Source organism: Perognathus longimembris, chromosome 8, assembly GCF_023159225.1.
Source record: "Perognathus longimembris pacificus isolate PPM17 chromosome 8, ASM2315922v1, whole genome shotgun sequence".
NCBI lineage: Eukaryota > Metazoa > Chordata > Mammalia > Rodentia > Heteromyidae > Perognathus > Perognathus longimembris.
Window position 1 is genome coordinate 1,639,331 of NC_063168.1, and position 18,351 is coordinate 1,657,681.

The following is an 18,351-nucleotide window of genomic DNA, read 5'->3' on the forward strand; positions in this document are numbered from 1 at the left end:
CTCCAGACCGCTCCGAACTACCAGTCCCGGCAGGCCCGGCGCCGGGAGCCGGCGGCGCGCGCAGCGTGTGACGTCGGCGGGGACGGGGCGGGGAGCCGGAGGAGGCGGCGGCGGCGGCGGCGGAGGAAGCCGGAAGTGCTTCGGCCGGGGTCGGCCTGGGCGTTGCGGGATTGGGGCCTGGGATCGCTCGGCCCCGGCCGCCGGAGGAGCCCGTGACGGGGCGGCGCGGCGCCATCCCAGCCCCGAGGCCTGCTGACCGGTGAGGAGCGGGGGCCGGAGCGGAGCGGGTCTCTTCTTTACACAGGTCGCCTCCCACGCCCCCGGTCCCGCGCCCCCGGTCCCCGTCCCCGCGGCCCGGCCCAGAGCCTGGGTCCCGGGGCCGTCCCCGTCCCCCCTCCCCCGCCCCCGGTAACCGACCCCTCGCGTCCCCTCCCTCTCGATCCCGGACGCCCGGCCCCCGCCTGGCCGCGGCCCCCGCCGCCCTCCGCCCCGGTCCCGTCTCCCGGCCCCGCCCCCCGGGTCCCCGCCGCCCGCCCGCCCGCCCTCCCCCCGGGGCCGGCCCTCACGGCCCGGGCCTCGGCCCCCCAGCAGCTCGCTCTCTCCGGGACAGGCAGGCTCTGCGCGCCCCGCGGAGGCCCGCGCCCGGCTGCGGCGGGCGGCCCCGGGCATGTACGCCCCGGGAGGCTCAGGGCTGCCCGGCGGGCGCCGGCGGAGGAGCCCGGGGGGCAGCGCTCTGCCCAAGCAGCCCGAGCGGAGCCTGGCGTCGGCCCTGCCCGGGGCCCTGTCCATCACCGCGCTCTGCACGGCTCTCGCCGAACCTGCCTGGCTGCACATCCATGGAGGCACCTGTTCCCGCCAGGAGTTGGGAGTCTCGGATGTGCTGGGCTACGTGCACCCGGACCTGCTGAAAGGTGAGCTGTCGCCCGGCGCTGTGGCCCTTCCAGGCCTGGGGAGGGGGGTGGGGAGCAAGGCAGACTGAGGGGACTGGTCGGGGCAGAGATCGCCAAGGGTGGGGAGAAACGTTTGATCGAGGGAAAGAGCCCCGTTCTTGCCTGGTGTTACGCCCACCAGGTGGCTCTGTTAGGGGTCCAGCCCCTTCATTAAATCTGATGTTACTCCACGAGGCACCTACTCGCAGTCATGCTAACCCGGACTGCTGCTATTTTAGGATCTGCCGGGAGGACACTGTACGTATATAGAGAAAAGATGAGGGTGCTGGTGTCACAACTAGCCATCCTCCTTCTTAGGAACCTGTAGAATAAAGGAAAACTTACTTTGAGGTAGCCTGACTGATGGGGGAAAAAAAGAATCTTTAATATTACTGGATTTTTATTTTATTTTTTGCCAGTCCTGGGCCTTGGACTCAGGGCCTGAGCACTGTCCCTGGCTTCTTTTTGCTCAAGGCTAGCACTCTGCCACTTGAGCCACAGCGCCACTTCTGGCCGTTTCCTATGTATGTGGTGCTGGGGAATCGAACCCGGGGCTTCGTGTATACAAGGCAAACACTCTTGCCACTAGGCCATATCCCCAGCCAATATTACTGCATTTTAAAAGATGTTTTACTTTTCTAAGATTATTGTTAGAGAAAAAGGTGGGAGGGTCTAAGGGCATCAGAAGTCAGTAACATTGCCACTCAATAATTGAAGTTTGGTGCCTAGAAGCCTTACAAGTATGCCTGACTGAGGTAAGGTTGGTTGGTTCTACATTATGCTTGCCAGCCAGGTAGGCAGAAAGAAGAGGAAGTCCAGAGCCTAGAGCAGGCCTGTCCTAAGGCTCACCACAGTTCATTTGGTGGTCCTATCCTATCTCGGGATGAGGGTGAAGGCACAAAGATTTGAGAGCAACTTGCCCATCCTGGGTGTTTTGTCTTTTTTCCTCCGTGTGTGTGTGTGTGTGTGTGTGCACGTGTGTCAGCACACGTGTGCTAATACTGGGGCTTGGACTCAGAGCCTGTCCTGGAGTTTCTTCGCTTAAGGCTAGTGCTCTACCATTTGAGCCACCGTTCCATTTCTGGCTTTTTGGTTGTTTAGTTGGAGATAAGTGTCTCACAGACTTTCCTGCCTGAGTTTCTCTTGAACTGGGGTCCTCAGATCTCACCCTCCTGAGTAGCAAGCATTACAGGCATGAGCCATTGGTGCCTAGTTAGAGTCTGTTTTTTTTTTTTTTCCAAATTTTTATTATCAAACTGATGTACAGAGAGGTTACAGTTTCATACGTTAGGCATTGGATACATTTCTTGTACTGTTTGTTACCTTGTCCCTCATACCCCTCTCCCTAGAGTCTGGTTTTTAACCTAAAAATGGTTAGTGGACCCCAAACAATCCTTAGTAACAACATAGTTCATCACCCTCAAGGGCTTTTCAATCTTTCTTGGAGGTGTTTGTTTTTCCTTTGCCACTCTGTGACGCATTCCAGATGTCTCCTGCCCTTTGTATTAGAAGCCTTTCATGTGAGATAGCGGCATTGTTTCTCGAAGGATTTGAGTCCTGGGATTTGATGAAAACCCACTGTGTGTTGGGTTGGATGCCAGTTCTGCAATGTTGGCTGAAAAGCTTTATCATGTGGCCTACTATCTTCTTCCTGTTTTGCTTTCCTCTTGAGTTGTAGAGGCTTTAGGATGATTTTATAGGCAATGGGGTAGGGGCTTCTGGTTTGTTTCCCAGTTTCACCCTCGTGGTATATTGGCAGTGTTGGCTCTCTCAAACTGAAGTTGTACAGCTTTTTTCTTGGCCTGTGGCTAATTCCAAAAGACCATCCAGTTTGAGTGTCTGGATGGCTTTTCTCTCAGCGCATTCCCCAAGGTTTGCCTTGTTGGAGGCGGCACTGTCACCTTTCTGCCACTTCATTTAGGCCTTTGGCACTTGATCCCGTGGTGTTGCAGTGTTTCGGTAGTTTAACGCCATACACAAACTGAGAGAATTCATGATGCCTCCTGGGGTGGGGCTTCATAAACTTTATGTGACAGAGGGAGAGGCAGTCTGTCCCTACATCCTTATTGCAGAGATCCAGGAACCAGGGAGCAGAAAAGTGATTTTCCCAAGGCTTCCCAGCTGGGTAGCATTGCTGAGGCTACTTCCTATCTGTTGACTATAAAATGGTATAGTCTCTGTATGGACTTTATCCTTTGTATTATACCAGCTGCTGTAAAGAATAATCTGGGTGCAAGTGGCTCATGCTTGTAATCCTATAGAGACTCAGGAGGCTGAGATCTAAGGATCCAGGTTCAAAGCCAGCCCAGGCAGTAAAAAGACTTTGTGACCTTCTTCTCCAGTTGACCATCAAAAAACTGGAAGTAGGGCTGGGAATATGGCCTAGTGGCAAGAGCACTTGCCTTGCATACCTGATGCACCAGGTTCAATTCCTCAACACCACATAAACAGAAAAGGCCAGAAGTGGCGCTGTGTCTCAAGTGGTAGAGTGCTAGCCTTGAGCAAAAAGAAGCCAGGGACAGTGCTCAGGCCCAGGACTGGCAAAAACAAAACAAACAAACAAAGAAAAACTGGAAGTAGAGCTGTGGCTCAAGTAGTAGAGCACTAACCTTGAGCAAAAGAACTCAGCACCCAGGCTCAGGCCCTGAGTTCAAGTCCCAGTACCAGCAGGGCCAAAAAAAGAAGAAAGAAAAAAGAGGATCCTTGTCCAGGCATGTTAAAAAACTAAGTTCTTACTGTAGCTTCTTTCCTCACATATATATTTACTCCTACAATTTTTTTATCCCAGTCCTGGGCCTTGTACTCAGGGCCTGAGCACTGTCCCTGGCTTCTTTTTGCTCAAGGCTAGCACTCTACCTCTTGAGCCACAGCGCCACTTCTGGCCTTTTCTGTTTATGTGGTGCTGAGGAATTGAACCCAGGGCTTCGTGCATGCTAGGCAAGCACTCTACCACTAAGCCACATTCCCAGCCCGCTCCTACAAAATTTTTTTCAGACCCGATTTTGTCTTTTTCTAAAGCATGTTGTTTTTGCCTTTACGTAGTATTTGCTTTGTTTGTAGAGATCTTAGCCCATGTATAATGGGTTTCTTTTATTTATTTATTTTTTTTGCTAGTTTTGGGTCTTGACCTCAGGGCCTGGTCACCACCCCTGAACATCTTTTGCTCAAGGCTAGTTAGTGCTCTACCACTTGAGCCACAGTGTCTCTTCTGGCTTTTTCAGTTTATGTAATACTGAGGCATCAAACCCAGGGCTTCAAGTTGGTGAGTCTGAGTCAAAGCCAGTCACTCTTCCACTGTCAGGCTTACAGCCTCAGAGGCTGTAGCAAATTCAGCCAGTTCAACAAATTCTCAGTTCTCTACTTCCTCAGTGGTTGCCTATTTTTTCTTACTTCTTCAACCTGGGCCCAGGCCCAGAGAAATGCTCCGGCCTTTAGTGGCCCTAGGAAGGGGACCTTCAAGACCTTCTACCTTACCAGTGTAGCCAGGAAAGGGCAGTTCTGCCAACAGCCTCAAGAAGCATCTTTGGAGAATGAGTAAGTTGAGGGTTTGAGGTTGGGTAAATGATGATTGACAGCAGTCACTGAAAGATCAAGGGCCTTCCAGAGAGGGCTTGTGACCCAGGAGGTATCACTGGCATCCCAAATTGTCAGGTCTTGAGTGGAGAGGGAGATTGTCCTCAGGCAGCTGGGTTAGCACCACTGATGGCACAGATGACCATTCAGCACTCCAGGGCCCTGTTGGTGGCTTGTGTTTAGAAGCCTGTCTGGAGTAGGTGGGAAGCTGATGGTAGAGAGATGGCCGAGGCGGTGTGCCGTGCCTCCACCCTTCATCTTCTAGTGGTTATTGTCAGTCATTTCCCAGAGCGGGAAGGAGTGGAGGATGAGGGGAGATGGGACAGCAACACGGGGCTGGTCAGAAGCCACTCTGGCCTTCCTGCCTGCAGCTCTGGGCCAAGGGGGGGTTAGAGCAATGAGCAGGTAGACAGGAAAAGCCAGGGCTTTCAAAACAAATCCAGTCCAGTGACTCACCAGTGACCTTGGGCAAAGTCAGTTCCTCGGAATCCTATTACACAGCAAGCAGCTGCCTTCTTCCTTGATGATTACAGTGCTCACCAAAATAAACAGGCCAGAGCACCACTGGATGTGTTATGTGTCTTGCCAGTAGTACACTGAATGGCCGGCTTGAGTTTAGTCAGGACCTTGCCCCTCATGCCCTTTCTCTCCCACAGTGAAATCATTGTAACCTTGGTGGGCTTTGTATCTTCAGTAGTCCTCTCAAAGATGTTCGTTGCCCTCTCTGCCATACTGTCTCCAAAGGGAAGCAGAAGATGTTGTGACGGTGGTCTCAGGAGAGGCCCTGAGCTGGGCACTCAGCATGACTGGGGTAAGGGCTTGTCCTATCACATGATCTATGAGCTCCTGGTGAAAGACCGTTTGCAACATGAGGCAGGTCCCCGGTTATCCTTAGCAGTAACCCACAGGGAAGTTCCCACTGGGCTTCACCTCTATGCCCAGGACTTAACAGTCTGGGAGTGGAGAAAGGCAATTGAAACTGGTGAGTTGAGGGTCTGTACCACATGGTTGGACTCGTGGGGCAGACCCCAGCCGGGCCTGGCTTTAGCAGTCCAGAGAGTGAGCGAGAGAAGGAAAGGCCCAGGCCTCTCAGAACGCCCTGCAGTGAGCTGAGGCGGGCGCGGTGTGGCCCAGGGCGGCCAGTGACTGGGCTCAAGGACTTGGTAGCAAGCCCAGCATCTTGCTGGCGTCCCTCTCCCCAGAAGCCAGATTCTGATGGCTGCCAAGCTGTGGCATCGTGCTCGCGACCATTGTCTTGGAACCGAATTTCTTGCTTTTGCTTGTTTGTGATTCCACTCTGTAAGTTGCCTCTTTGACTCTTTGTTGACTCTCTGCTGACTCCGAGGACGGCTTAGACAAGAGTCCATATTAGCTTTTTCTTTTTCCTGCTGGTACTTGATGATGATGGCCTTGTGCACGATAAGCACGCACTCTGCCACGGAGCTATACCGTTCGCCTCGCATACTGGCGTTGACCCTTCCTTCAAGTCCACCTCATCTCTATAGAAATCAAGCTGCGCGGGGCCCCGGTGGCTCCAAGCGGCACAGTGTGTGGTTTGAAGGCACTGTGTAACCAGGAGGAGGCTTGGGTTTCTCATCTTGGCTGCATCCTGACTCCGGGGTGGCAGTAAGTACCAACAAAGACAACACGTGGCCCATCTGTGTCTTAAAAAAGAGAACAGAAAAAGATAAGGCCCGGAGGAGAATATGAGGTAGGTGCACACTTTTAAGAAAAATAAATGAATGACCTGTGCCAGCCAACCAGCAGGAAAAAAAATACCGTGTGTTTGAAGCCTTTTAGTCCCTCAGAGCACATTAATTAATGTGAGTGAATCATCGGGCCCTGCTCCCAGCCTCTGGCAGATTGTCCTTGGAGGCACTTGAGCACTTGTGTGCCCATCCTCGCCTGCCAGGTGCCACACGGGCCACAAGAATGGTCGCAGCTTTTGACAGCATTCATAATAGAGCCAGAGGACAGCTTTTTGAAGCTTTTTTCTTCTTCTTCTGTTTTTTTTTTTGCCAGTCCTGGGGCTTGAACTCAGGGCCTGAGCACTGTCCCTGGCTTCTTTTTGCTCAAGGCTAGCACTCTGCCACTTGAGCCACAGCGCCACTTCTGGCCATTTTCTGTATATGTGGTGCTGGGGAATCGAACCCAGGGCTTCATGTATATGAGGCGAGCACAATTGCCACTAGGCCACATTCCCAGCCCTTGAAGCTTTTCTTTTTCACGAGTTCACATGGGTTTCTAGACCCTTTCAGGCTTCTCCCCCATATCCTATCTCTGTCTATGAAGGGTTGGCTGCTGGCTCCTGGTAGAGCTCATGCCCACAGGCAGTGTCCTGGCAGTAGGCAATCATCTAGGATGGATGCTTGAGAGGGGTTTAGCAGATGGTCCGCAGATGAGGTCTTGAAAAGAGGGCAGTGTGGTTGGTAACCCAAAGCCAGATAGGTGCATGAGACACTTATCTGGGTCCAACCAGCATCTGCCTGGAGAACTTAGGGCCTGAGGCAGGGTATGCATGTCAGTCATAAAGGCCTGCAGTGTCCCCTGTCCAAGATGTCGTGGTGCCGGCCCTCTGCTGGGCTGAGTCTGCTTTGTTGGCATTGGGTTCCTTTCCCAGATGTGTAGACTTTCCTTCTTCTAGTCTGCCTTTCTATAAGGTCTTGGGCAGGTGCTCTCAGAGTAAGGCTTGAGCTAGTTATTTGGTAAAATCCAGATTTCTAGGTCCCCCTTTGGGGACCTTAAACGTGTTTGCACCTTGATGACTGAATTGTGCATTACCAACTGATGATCACCAACCTGCTAATTCTTGGCTTAACATCTAAGTTCTAAGTTCTTGGCACTAAGATTTAGGAAAGGAACCTGGAGCATAAGTCTGGCCAGCTGTTTCCAAGTTTTCCTAAATTACTTGGGGTCCCATGGCCTGAATGAAAGGAGAGCGTGTCAATATCTGGGAGAGAGGAGGAAGAAGTAGTTAAGTCCCATTTTGTACTGTTCATAGTTATTAAGACCTAAAATGCTTAATCATGTCCTGGCCTCTTTATGGATCAGTCTTTATTCTATGTTTCTAGAAGCTATGGCATTATTTATTTATTTATTTATTTTTGCCAGTCCTGGGCCTTGGACTCAGGGCCTGAGCACTGTCCCTGGCTTCCTTTTGCTCGAGGCTAGCACTCTGCCAACTTGAGCCACAGCGCCACCTCTGGCTGTTTTCTATATATGTGGTGCTGGGGAATCAAACCCAGGGCTTCATGTATACAAGGCAAACTCTCTTGCCACTAGGCCATATTCCCAGCCCCTGGCATTATTATTAATTATTCTTATTATTGCTGGTCCTGGGACTTGAACTCAGGGCTTGGGCACTGTCCCCTGAGCCTCTTTGTGTTCAAGGCTACTGCTTTACCACTTGAGCCACAATGTCACTTGTTTTTTGGGTGGTTAATTGGAGATAAGAATCTCGTGGGGACTTTTCTGCCTGGGCTGGCTTCAAACTGCGATCCTCACATCTCACCCTCCAGAGTAGCTAGGATTACAGGTATTAGCCACTGGTGCGTGGCTTCTATTTGTTCTTTTGTTTTTTTTTCTTCCAGTCCTAGGGCTTGAACTCAGGGCCTGAGCACTGTCCCTGGCTTTTTTTTGCTCAAGGGTAGCACTCTACCACTTGAGCCACAGCGCCACTTCTGGTGCTGAGGAATCGAACCCAGGGCTTCATGTATATAAGGTGAGCACTTTACCACTAGACCATATTCCCAGCCCTTCTGTTTGTATTTTTTTTTTGGCCAGTCCTGGGCCTTGGACTCAGGGCCTGAGCACTGTCCCTGGCTTCTTCCCGCTCAAGGCTAGCACTCTGCCACTTGAGCCACAGCGCCGCTTCTGGCCGTTTTCTGTATATGTGGTGCTGGGGAATCGAACCTAGGGCCTCGTATATCCGAGGCAGGCACTCTTGCCACTAGGCTATATCCCCAGCCCCCCTGTTTGTATTTTTAAAGCATGGAATTAAAGTTTCCTTGGTGCACAATTGCCACCCTGTGCCTCCTTTTCTCCATGATCGCTAGGGCTCCTTGAATGTTGCCTGTCCCTACTGCGGTACACTGTACACTAATCTAAGTTCTAGGTGGTATACTTATTTTGCTTTGCAGTTTTTGTGATTTTGTTTCACTTCTTTTTCTTTTTGTGTGTATTTATGCTTTCAAAAAAAGTCCTTTTATTTTGGTAGGGTTCTGAGAGGAAGCAAAATAAATCTAACAGTGTAGTATCTTTCCTAATTTATTTAATACTTCTGTGTACTAACATTTTTTTTTATTTTTGCCAGTCCTGGGGCTTGAATTCAAGGCCTGAGCACTGTCCCTGGCTTCTTTTTTGCTCAAGGCTAGCACTCTACCACTTGAGCTACAGCGCCACTTCCTATTTTTTCTGTGTATGTGGTGCTGAGGAATGGAACCCAGGGCTTCATGTATGCTAGGTGTTCCCAGCCCCTCCTTTTTTGTGTGTATGCTGGTCATGGGCTTGAACTAAGGGCCGAGGTGCTGTCCCTGAGCCTCTTTGTGTTCTACCTCTTGAACCACAGTTCCATGTCTAGCTTTTTCTGAGTAGTTTATTGAATATGAGAGTCTCATGGACTTTTCTGCCTGGGCTGGCCTCAAACCATGATCCTCAGGTCTCAGCTTCCTGAGTAGGATTACTGGCGTGAGCCACCAGCACCAGGCTTCCTTGTTCCTTTTTGTTTTTTGAGACAGGGTCTTCTAATGTAGCCTGGGGGCTGCCTCAGCCTCGCTCTGAGATTATGGATGTGGGCCATCATATCACCTAACATTTCTCAGAACTTCTTCAACTTTGTTTATTTATGCCAGTCCTGTGGCTTGAGCTCAGGGTCTGGGCATTGGTTTTTGTTTTTTTTTTTTAAATAGCTCAAGGCTAGTGCTCTATTACCACTTGACCCACAGCTCCACTTTTGCCTTTGTTTGTTTTGTTTCTATATGGTTAATTGGAGATAAGAGACTCATGGGCTTTTCTGCTCAGGCTGACTTTGACCTGCAATTCTCAGATCCTAGCCTCCTGAGTAGCTAGAATTACAAACATGAGCCACCTGTGCTTAGCTTTTAAAAATTTTATTGAAGTAAAATATCATAAGACTTGCCATTTTAACGATTTTTAAGTGTTAGTTTGGTAACAAAGTATGTTCTTAGTGCTGTGCAAGCATTACTGCTAATCATTTCCTGAACTTATTTTTTTTAATCATTTGGAACGGAAAGTGCATATTAAGTAGTGTTCTATCTTTTCCTTATCCATACTGTCTCTGTATATTTGACTATTTTGTTACCTTTTTTCTTTTAAGCTCGAATTTTTTTCCTTTTTATTATCTTTTAGTAGTTGTACAAAGGAGTTATTTAGCAAAGCAGTTTATTAATACAATATATTTTGATCTTAAGTTTGTAGGATATACATTGGATTCTTTGCATTCACTCCCTCTTTTCCTCTTCATTCGCCTACCCCTTGACCCCATCCTACCTTTTCGAGTAACTGCTTCCTGGTGTTTTATTTTGCTCAACTTTTGATTTTGTCTAAGGAATTGCACTATTTGAGATCTCCCTTGAATTTACTATATTTCAGTCAGCATATTAGTATACACTTAACACCCAATGTATTTACTTATGAGTTTGTAAGCTAAATCTATCTACATATAAGAGAAAACATGGGGCCTGGGAATGTGGCTTAGCGGTAGAGTGCTTGCCTAGCATGCATGAAGCTCAGTTCTTCAGCACCACATAAACAGAAAAAGCTGGAAGTGGCACTGTGATTCAAAAGGCAGAGTTGCTAGCCTTGAGCAAAAGAAGCCAGGTACAGTGCTCAGGCCCTGAGCCCAAGCCCCAGGACTGGCAATAATAATAATAATAATAGGAAAACATAGATCTTTTGTTTCTCTGGGCCTGACTTACCTCACGTAACCTATTTTTTCCAAGTCTTTCCATTTCTTTACAAATGGTACAGTATTCTAATGGATGAGTACGATCCCATTGTGTATATATATACATATATACGCACATATATATGTATGTATGTATATGTCTGTATACACACACACACACACACACACACACACACACACACACACACACACACACCACATTTTCTTGATCCACTTGTCCATTGAGGGGCATCTGGACTGATTCCATAACCTTGCCTCTGATGTATAGTGCTGCAATAAACATGGTCTTGCTGGTGGCTTTACTGTATCTTGGTTTATAATCTTTTAGGTAAATGCCCAGGAGTGGAATTGCTGGATCACAGGGTAGTGTAGTCATACAATATCTATCCCATATTTGATTCATTTCACTTACTGTAGCATCTTCAAGTTCATCTTTTATTACTTTTTTTTTGCTGGTCCTGGAACTTGAACTCAGGGCCTGGGCACTGGCCCTGAGCCTCTTTGTGCTCAAGGCTAGCACTCTATTACTTGAGTCACAGCGCCACTTCTGGCCTTTCTGTATATATGTGGTGCTGAGGAATCCAACCCAGGGCTTCAGGTATACGAGGCAAGCGCTCTTGCCAGTAGGCCATATTCCCAGCCCATCTGTGAGATTCTTATCTGCTTGGGCTGGCTTTGAACCGTGATCCTCAGATTCCAGCCTGCTAAGTAGCTAGGATTATACAGCTAGGATCACCAGCACCAGGCTTCACATTGTTTTTGAAACAAAGAGAAGGAAGGAAAGCAGGATCAGCACTAATTAACTTGTGATGTCAGCATCTCTTCACTGTCTTAGAGCAGAAGTCAGTGGGCTTTTCCTGCCAGCCTAGTGCATCCTTTTAGCAGAATAGGTTTACATTCCAGCTTGTCAGGATCTTGAAAGGTGGTTAGAAGAGCATAGCACAGTGAAATGGAATCGTGCACACATGCTAGTCTCTGCTGGAAAAGGAAGAACTTAAGGGCAGCAGTGACCTGGAGTCCTGACTGCTAGGATGAAAGCTATGTAGCCCCGTCCGTAGACCAGCCGGTCACAGGGGCTCAGACAGTGCTCCGCAGCGTCCCAGACTTGCTGAGGCTGTGGTGGAGTGGGTCGGAGCCCCTTCCCGGGAGGAGTTGCCTGCCTCTGAGTAGTGCTTTGTGCCTGAAGCTCTGATTCTCCCTCCCACAGATTTCTGCATGAACCCGCAGACAGTGCTGCTCCTGAGGGTCATTGCTGCCTTCTGCTTCCTGGGCATCCTGTGTAGTCTTTCTGCATTCCTTCTGGATGTCTTTGGGCCCAAGCATCCAGCCCTGAAGATCACTCGTCGCTATGCCTTCGCCCACATCCTCACTGGTAAGCCTAGGGCCTGTTCCCATGGAGGAGGACCTGCCACAGGGCATCGTGGCACTGGGACTCATCTCTGTGAGCAGACACGGTTCCAGGTGCCCCTATGACAGCTCCAGCTTTTCACAGAGCGCCCGAGTGTGTGAGCAGTTTGCTTCAGTGATTTGTGAATGTGCTTGCCAAGAGTCCAACCCACTCAGTCCATCTGTAGGGAGGGAATGTCATTAGCATTCCACAAAGAACCTCACAGCTCTCTAAAAATGGCATTTGAAGTTCATTTGAGCTCAGCCTGGAGTGAGCGGGAAGGAGCCAGGCTCTCTCCCCCAGACTGGTGTCCAAGTCCTGTGCCTTCCTGACTTCCCTGCCGACCAGCCTTCCTGGCTTGTACTGGTCTAGCTGATCTCCTCTCCTGTAACTGAGCTAGTGTGTCAATTTGGCTTGTGCTGGTACTGGTCAACTCTAGCTCACAAGTTTCATGGCTTATTTCTTTTAAGGACCTAGCAACATATAATGTCCTTAGTATCCCAATTGCACTTTTTTTTCAAGTAGTACCAGGATTTGAAATCAGGGTTTCATGTTGGCCAGACAGGCGCTCCACCACTGAGGCTTGCTTTCATCTCCATTTTCCACTGGTTAGTTTTGAGATGGGTCTAGCTTCCTGCTTGAGTATACTCCTTTAATCTGCTTATTTTAGGCTTCCCATCTTTGTTGGGTTGACAAGCATGTACCAACACATCCAGCTTCCCTCTTTGAAGGAAGCGTCTCATGGGCTTTTTTGTCTAGGCTGGAACCGCAATACAACTTCCCACATAGCTTAAAATAATGGGTACTTGCCACTGCACCCAACTCTAGGTCAAGAAGGGTCTTGTGAACTTTTTTGTCTGATCTGGCCTTGAACCCCTACCCATTCTCATCCTCCCAAGTAGCTAGTGTTAACAGGCATGAGCTACTAGCACCTGGCTCCAATTCCAGATTGTTAACACAAAGAGAATCTGCCTGGCTAAGGTGAGATCAAGTAGCGATCCCAACCCTAGGCCAAGAATCCCATGGCCAGGAAAGTACCTCTCTTCAGGTCCTAGGGCCACACAGGTTCTTTGAGAGGCTGTGATTGGTTTGTCAAGCATCTTGGCTGCAGAGGCCTCCTAATCCTACCTTTCTGTGCTGTCCTTCTGTCCCCTAGTCCTGCAGTGTGCCACCGTCATTGGCTTTTCTTATTGGGCTTCTGAACTCATCCTGGCCCAGCAGCAGCAACATAAGAAGTACCACGGCTCCCAGGTCTACGTCACCTTTGCTGTTAGCTTCTATCTGGTAGCAGGAGCTGGTGGAGCCTCAATCCTGGCCACTGCAGCCAACCTCCTGCGTCACTACCCGACAGAGGAGGAAGAGCAAGCACTGGAACTGCTGTCTGAGATGGAGGAGAATGAGCCCTACCCCGCAGAGTATGAGGTCATCAACCAGTTCCAGCCACCCCCTGCCTACACACCCTAATGTCAGCCTGAGCTTGCTTCCTCAGCCGCCCCTGCCCAATGCCACAGCTCCGCCTCACCCAGAGGAGCGCCTCTCCCCAGCAGGCCATCCTCACCACGCCTTCCCCAGGAGAGCCTCTGCCTTTCCAGCTGTCCATGCGTCCCTGCTCTCGGAAGCTGGCGGGGTTCAGTGACTCTCCCCCTACTGCCACACTGCTCCCCTACCAGTCACCCATCACTTCCAGCCAGGGGCGGGCCACACAGGCTCCCTCCCAGGGGCCGTATCTTTGGGACTGAGAGTCCCTTTGGGTTGAGGCTGGGAGTGAGTGGGCAGTCCCACAGAGAACTGGTACCAGGGCACAAGGAACTGGGCGGGGACTTGCCCTGTAGGCTCTCTCTCCATCCCTGTAGCTCTGAGCTGACCCCTTCCCTCCCTCTCAGAGTGCCCCAGGCCCCGGCTGCCCACCGGTGGATTCTCTGCACTTTACATGGGTTGTGGTTTTCTGGAAGGACTTGCTGCTGAGTAGCAGAGCACTGGCTCTCTCCATCCGCCCTGCTGTGGCTTCCGGTGTGCGGAGCCAGGGAAGCAGAGCAGAAGCCAGCCAGGGCCGAGGCCTCGCGGTGCCCCACAGGGTCAGAGGGACAGACCCTCGCTCTCGTGAGCTCTTCACCTTTTAAAATGAGTAGTTTTAAAGGACAAAAAGAAAAACAAACAGCAGCAACGATACTGTCTTTTAAAAAGAGGGACAAGGCTGTTGTCATTTTTCGGAAACGGATCCGTAAAGCCTTTGGCTCTGCGATACTTGGATCCTCGCTAGCTCAGCCTGAGCCTGTGGTCCCTCACTCCTCCCAGTCGCTCTTCCAGCAGAGTGCAGCCCCGGCCCTGGCTCCTTTCCCTCCCAGCCACTGGGGTTCCCTGGGGCCTACCTGTGGCCCCCAAGGGCCTGGGACTGTGGCCTGGCTGGCCGGCCAGCGTGGTGCTCCTCAGGACTGCGGCACTGAGATGTAACCTGGCCTCAGCTCAGGAACGGGGCCCAGGAGGGCAGGACCCTCAATTCTCTACATAGGAACTCCAACCAGTGGCCCATTGGCTTTGTCAGGACCACTCTGACAGACTAGCAAAGCTGGTTATAACCTTTAGACTCAGCGTGTCCCCTAGACTGTGACTTGGGGCTACAGCTTGCTGCATGCCCCTCTCCCCTTCTGGAATGTACTCTGGTCTTGCAGCGTGCTACTGGCTCTTTCTTGCCCAACCATCACTCTGGCTTCCCCATTTTCTCTGGGTCTAGCTCAATATTCTGCCCCAAGTGTTTGAAACTCAAAGAGGCCTTCTGTGGCCACATGGCCAAGCTGTCCTTGTTCAGTGACTAGCTTTTTGGGAATCAGTGTCCAGTGCTGATCTAAATGGAGATGCTCCAATCTCCTCCCACTCTTTGGGCAAAAGGCAGTTCAAACAAATGGAGAATAATTGGACACAGTCATTGAGCTGTGACTGGGAAACTGTCACATCCCCTCCTTCTCTGTCTAGATAGACCAGGAATGAGAGACGGTGCCTGTGTGAGTGAAGACTATGTCTGCACACAAGTGATAGGATACCAGTGTGTACCCCAAGATGACTCTTACACTCTTCCAGACCCTTCTAAGGCAAGAAAGGCTGCCATGTTATATCTGAGCACAAAGCCAAGGAACTACAATAAGTCCATCTTTCTATAAAATCCTGAGCTTGTCGCCGGTAGGTGAAGCATGGCCAGCTCTCCCTGACATAGGTGTCTGCGCGGGCGGGCCAGAAGACCGGCACCAGACACGCATGCCAAAGTGAATGGTCATGCCGCGAGGACCTTGACATGACCCTGTGGACCGTTCCACGTGATTCGGAACCCACTTTTTATTAGCCTCCCATGCCTCTGTCCTTTCTTTCTCCCCTGCCATCCTGTCACTGATAGTTTGTCATATAAATCTCCTGGTTGTTTTTCTTTTCTAGGAAAAAAAAATTAAAAGGCAAAACAAAAAGACAGTACAAATAAGAATGTAAATACCAATGACTTCTTGTCATTTTTTTCCAGAGCTTTCCCAGTATGTTTTTTTTTTTTCCTTTCCCCTAGAAGGAAGCAAGAGACATTAAACTTCTGACACAGAGGGATTTGTGTGCCTGCACCATGCATGACATTTTTGTCTCCAGGAGCCCCTAATAGTGATACCTTTCACTTGCGAAGTTTCCTAGGCCCACAGCTAAGAAGTAACAGGTGGCTCTGCCCCACATCATTAGTTCAAACCTTGAGCTTTGTCCTCTGCCTAGCTGCAGAAAGCAGCCACTTAGGAACTACCACCATCAGTGTGGAGTGGACTTTGGGTTGTGGCTTATAAAAGCAGCCGTCCTGCCAGTTGCCACTGGCTCACACCTGCAATCCTAGCTGCTCAGGAGGCTGAGATTTGAGGATTGCAGTTTGAAGCCAACCTAGGCAGGAAAGTCTGCAAGACTTATCCCCAATAAACTACCAAAAAGCCAGAAGTAGAGCTGTAGCTTAAGTGGTAGAATGCTAGCCTTGGGGTGGAGGGCAGGGGAAAAAGCCCAGGACAGCACCAGGACCTGAGTTCAAGCCCCAGGACTGGCCAAATAATAAATAAACTATCCTTTCTTTGAAACTTTCAGAAATGATCATTGGAAAGGACTAGGAATAGAAATGGATCCCAGGAGTAACCTGTAGAAAAGCTATCCATCCCTCCTATGTGGTAAGATTTTAGGGAAAAGGCCTAAGGCTTCCTTTGAGGAACAGTCCATTTAGGTAAAGCTGTCCTGTCCTCTTTGGGAAGTTACCTGTCTTTTCTCTGGAGCCGGGAGTGTGCTCTCAGATCACGTGAATTCAGATGTCCCTGGGAAGGACACCATGAAACGACACAACGACTATCAGGAGCCTGCCCCCATGTTGTATGTCCGTAGTTCAGGAGGACTGGGCCACGGGAAGGCAGAATGGAAGCGAGTGGTCTGTACGCCTCAGGAGTGTTCCGGGGGGAGAATAGTACTACAGGCTTCCTGGAGGGGGCAACTGGAGCCAGGCTGAGAGAATGGCACTGGTGGCAGGATAAGGAGGGGTTAGGAAAGTAAAGACCCATCTGTGGGTCTGGGATTGTGGCTTAGCGGTAGAGCGCTTGCCTAGCGTGCATGAAGCCCTGGTTCGATTCCTCAGCACCACATACACAGAAAAAGCCGGAAGTGGCGCTGTGGCTCAAGTGGCAGAGTGCTAGCCTTGAGCAAAAAGAAGCCAGGGACAGTGCTCAGGTCCGGAGTTCAAGCCCCAGGACTGGCAAAAAAGAGACCCATTGGTGCTACAAAGCAGAGGGGAGCTTCAGGAGGGCTTTGAGGAGAAAGGGAGGTGCTGCATTATTGGCTGCTGACAGTGTGAAAGAATGACCGCCCGGTGTTAATGGGGGGGGGGGGGGCGCAGAAAGTGGCGGGCCTGAGACCCGAGGCGCTGGTGTCAAGGCCCCGTGGTGGGACTGGAAGGTGAGCTCAAGCTGTGCAGCCTCGGGGGACCGGAAGTGGTTGCTGCGCCTGAGGGGAGGGCGGTCCTCACCACGTGCCCCAGAGTCTCCAGCTGGCACCTCACCTGCAGGGGTCCACATGGAAAAGGGGCACGCAAGCGCTGAAGGGAAACAAGACTTTGGGCCTACATATTCAGATAGCTCAGTTTTTCCTTTTCCTGTGCATTTTTTGTGAGCAGCACTTGAATGAGGTTTGTGCAGTGTATGGAGAGAACAAAAGCCTTCTTTTCGTCAAGGCTAGCATTCTACCACTTGAGCCACAGCTCTGCTTCTGCGTATGTGGTGCTGAGGAGTTGAATCCAGGGCTTTGTGCATGCTAGGCAAGCACTCTGCCACTAAGCCACATCCCCAGCCTGGGGGTCTTTCTCTTTTTAGTGCTGTTTAGTGTTGCCATGACTGGATGGGTATAAAATTTCTGTCAAGGCTGGGAATGTTTTACCTCTGTTCCGTGGTTCTCTGTAATGACTGTCCAGCCCGGGTGGCTGTGATACCTCTACACCCTGGTAGTTGGGTCCCGACTTTCTTACACATGGTTATACACCTCTATAGTCTTCCAGGTACAGCTTGCTTTGATTCTCTGCTCCTCCTGTACCTCAATGAGCAAGTCTGTCTTTCAGCAGCTGCCGCCACGAGGCTCCTTCCAATGGTGATGAAGAAGGCGAGGGCAAAAATATAGTATTGGCCTAAGCCAAATCAGCTAGGCACCAGCTGTAGGGAAAGGAGGAATCCGTAAGGAATTATGTCCTCCAGGTTGTCTCTAGCCAGTGTGGAAAATGGGGGCAACTCCTGCCTGAATGAGGCAGGGTTGAGTGGGGCTGGCACAGACTACGTGGACTGTCAGTACTATAGCCACCATCTCCAAAGATAAAAACACAGACTTACATGAATTGATTTTAGGTTATCAATTAAGAGGAACCGGTTTGCTCTGAGAAAAGAGATTTCACCACCCAGGGAGCAAGGAGATGAAGATTGTAAGCATTTTCTGTTCTGAATAATAGATGAATAGAGCTTTGGGTTGCATACACATTTATAAGGAAATAAAAGGCATTTATTGTTGTCTGTGGCCTGATAAGAGATCAGGGATTATATCAGACTTAAGTTCTTAGGGGGAAGAGACCAAAGCATAGACATCATAGACAACAACTTACAGCAGGCCCATGTAACCTCTGTGGAAGGTGGGTCCTCGGGTGTAAGGCTTGAGAAATGACTTACAAAAAGCCAGGCATAGTGATACACACTACTTGGAAGGTAAAGCAGGAGTTCTAGGTCAGCCCAGGCAAGGTTAGTAAGATCCTATCTCAAATGCAAAATAATAGAACAGCTGGGGGTGTTGTTCAAGTGGTAAAGCACTTGCCTATTGAACACAAAGCCCTGGACTTGATCTCCAGTACTGAAAAAAATTGTCTACCTGTTGTTGCTAAGACAACATACAGGTACTTCCTAACTCTGTGAGAACCTCAGACTGGGGGACATGGTCTCTAGCCTATGATGTGACCTGTGGGCCATGAGGAAGGGCAGGAGATGGGGGCAAGCATGGCTTTCTGCTTAGAGGCA

At 50.2% G+C, this 18,351-nt stretch overlaps 1 protein-coding gene across 2 annotated transcripts; it reads left to right on the forward strand.

Moving 5' to 3' along the window:
* Positions 1 to 119: 119 nt before the first annotated feature.
* Tmem127 (transmembrane protein 127) lies at positions 120 to 15,512 on the forward strand. Of its 2 annotated transcripts, none has more exons than XM_048352333.1 (4): positions 120 to 259; positions 611 to 911; positions 11,636 to 11,800; positions 12,972 to 15,512. In XM_048352333.1, the coding sequence occupies exons 2-4, from the start codon at positions 668 to 670 to the stop codon at positions 13,277 to 13,279; spliced, it is 717 nt and encodes a 238-aa protein (XP_048208290.1). In that variant the 5' UTR covers positions 120 to 259; positions 611 to 667; the 3' UTR covers positions 13,280 to 15,512. The 2 variants fall into 2 exon arrangements, with proteins under 2 accessions (XP_048208290.1, XP_048208291.1); XM_048352334.1 differs by having other exon boundaries at positions 615 to 911.
* The last annotated feature ends 2,839 nt before the right edge of the window (positions 15,513 to 18,351 follow it).

Bases quoted from the DNA above. Each gene is read 5' to 3' on its own strand.
- Tmem127 (XM_048352333.1), top strand. From the start codon at position 668: ATGTACGCCCCGGGAGGCTCAGGGCTGCCCGGCGGGCGCCGGCGGAGG. The intron at 912-11,635 runs GTGAGCTGTCGC...TCCCTCCCACAG, and splicing joins GCACCCGGACCTGCTGAAAG to ATTTCTGCATGAACCCGCAG. The intron at 11,801-12,971 runs GTAAGCCTAGGG...TCTGTCCCCTAG, and splicing joins CTTCGCCCACATCCTCACTG to TCCTGCAGTGTGCCACCGTC.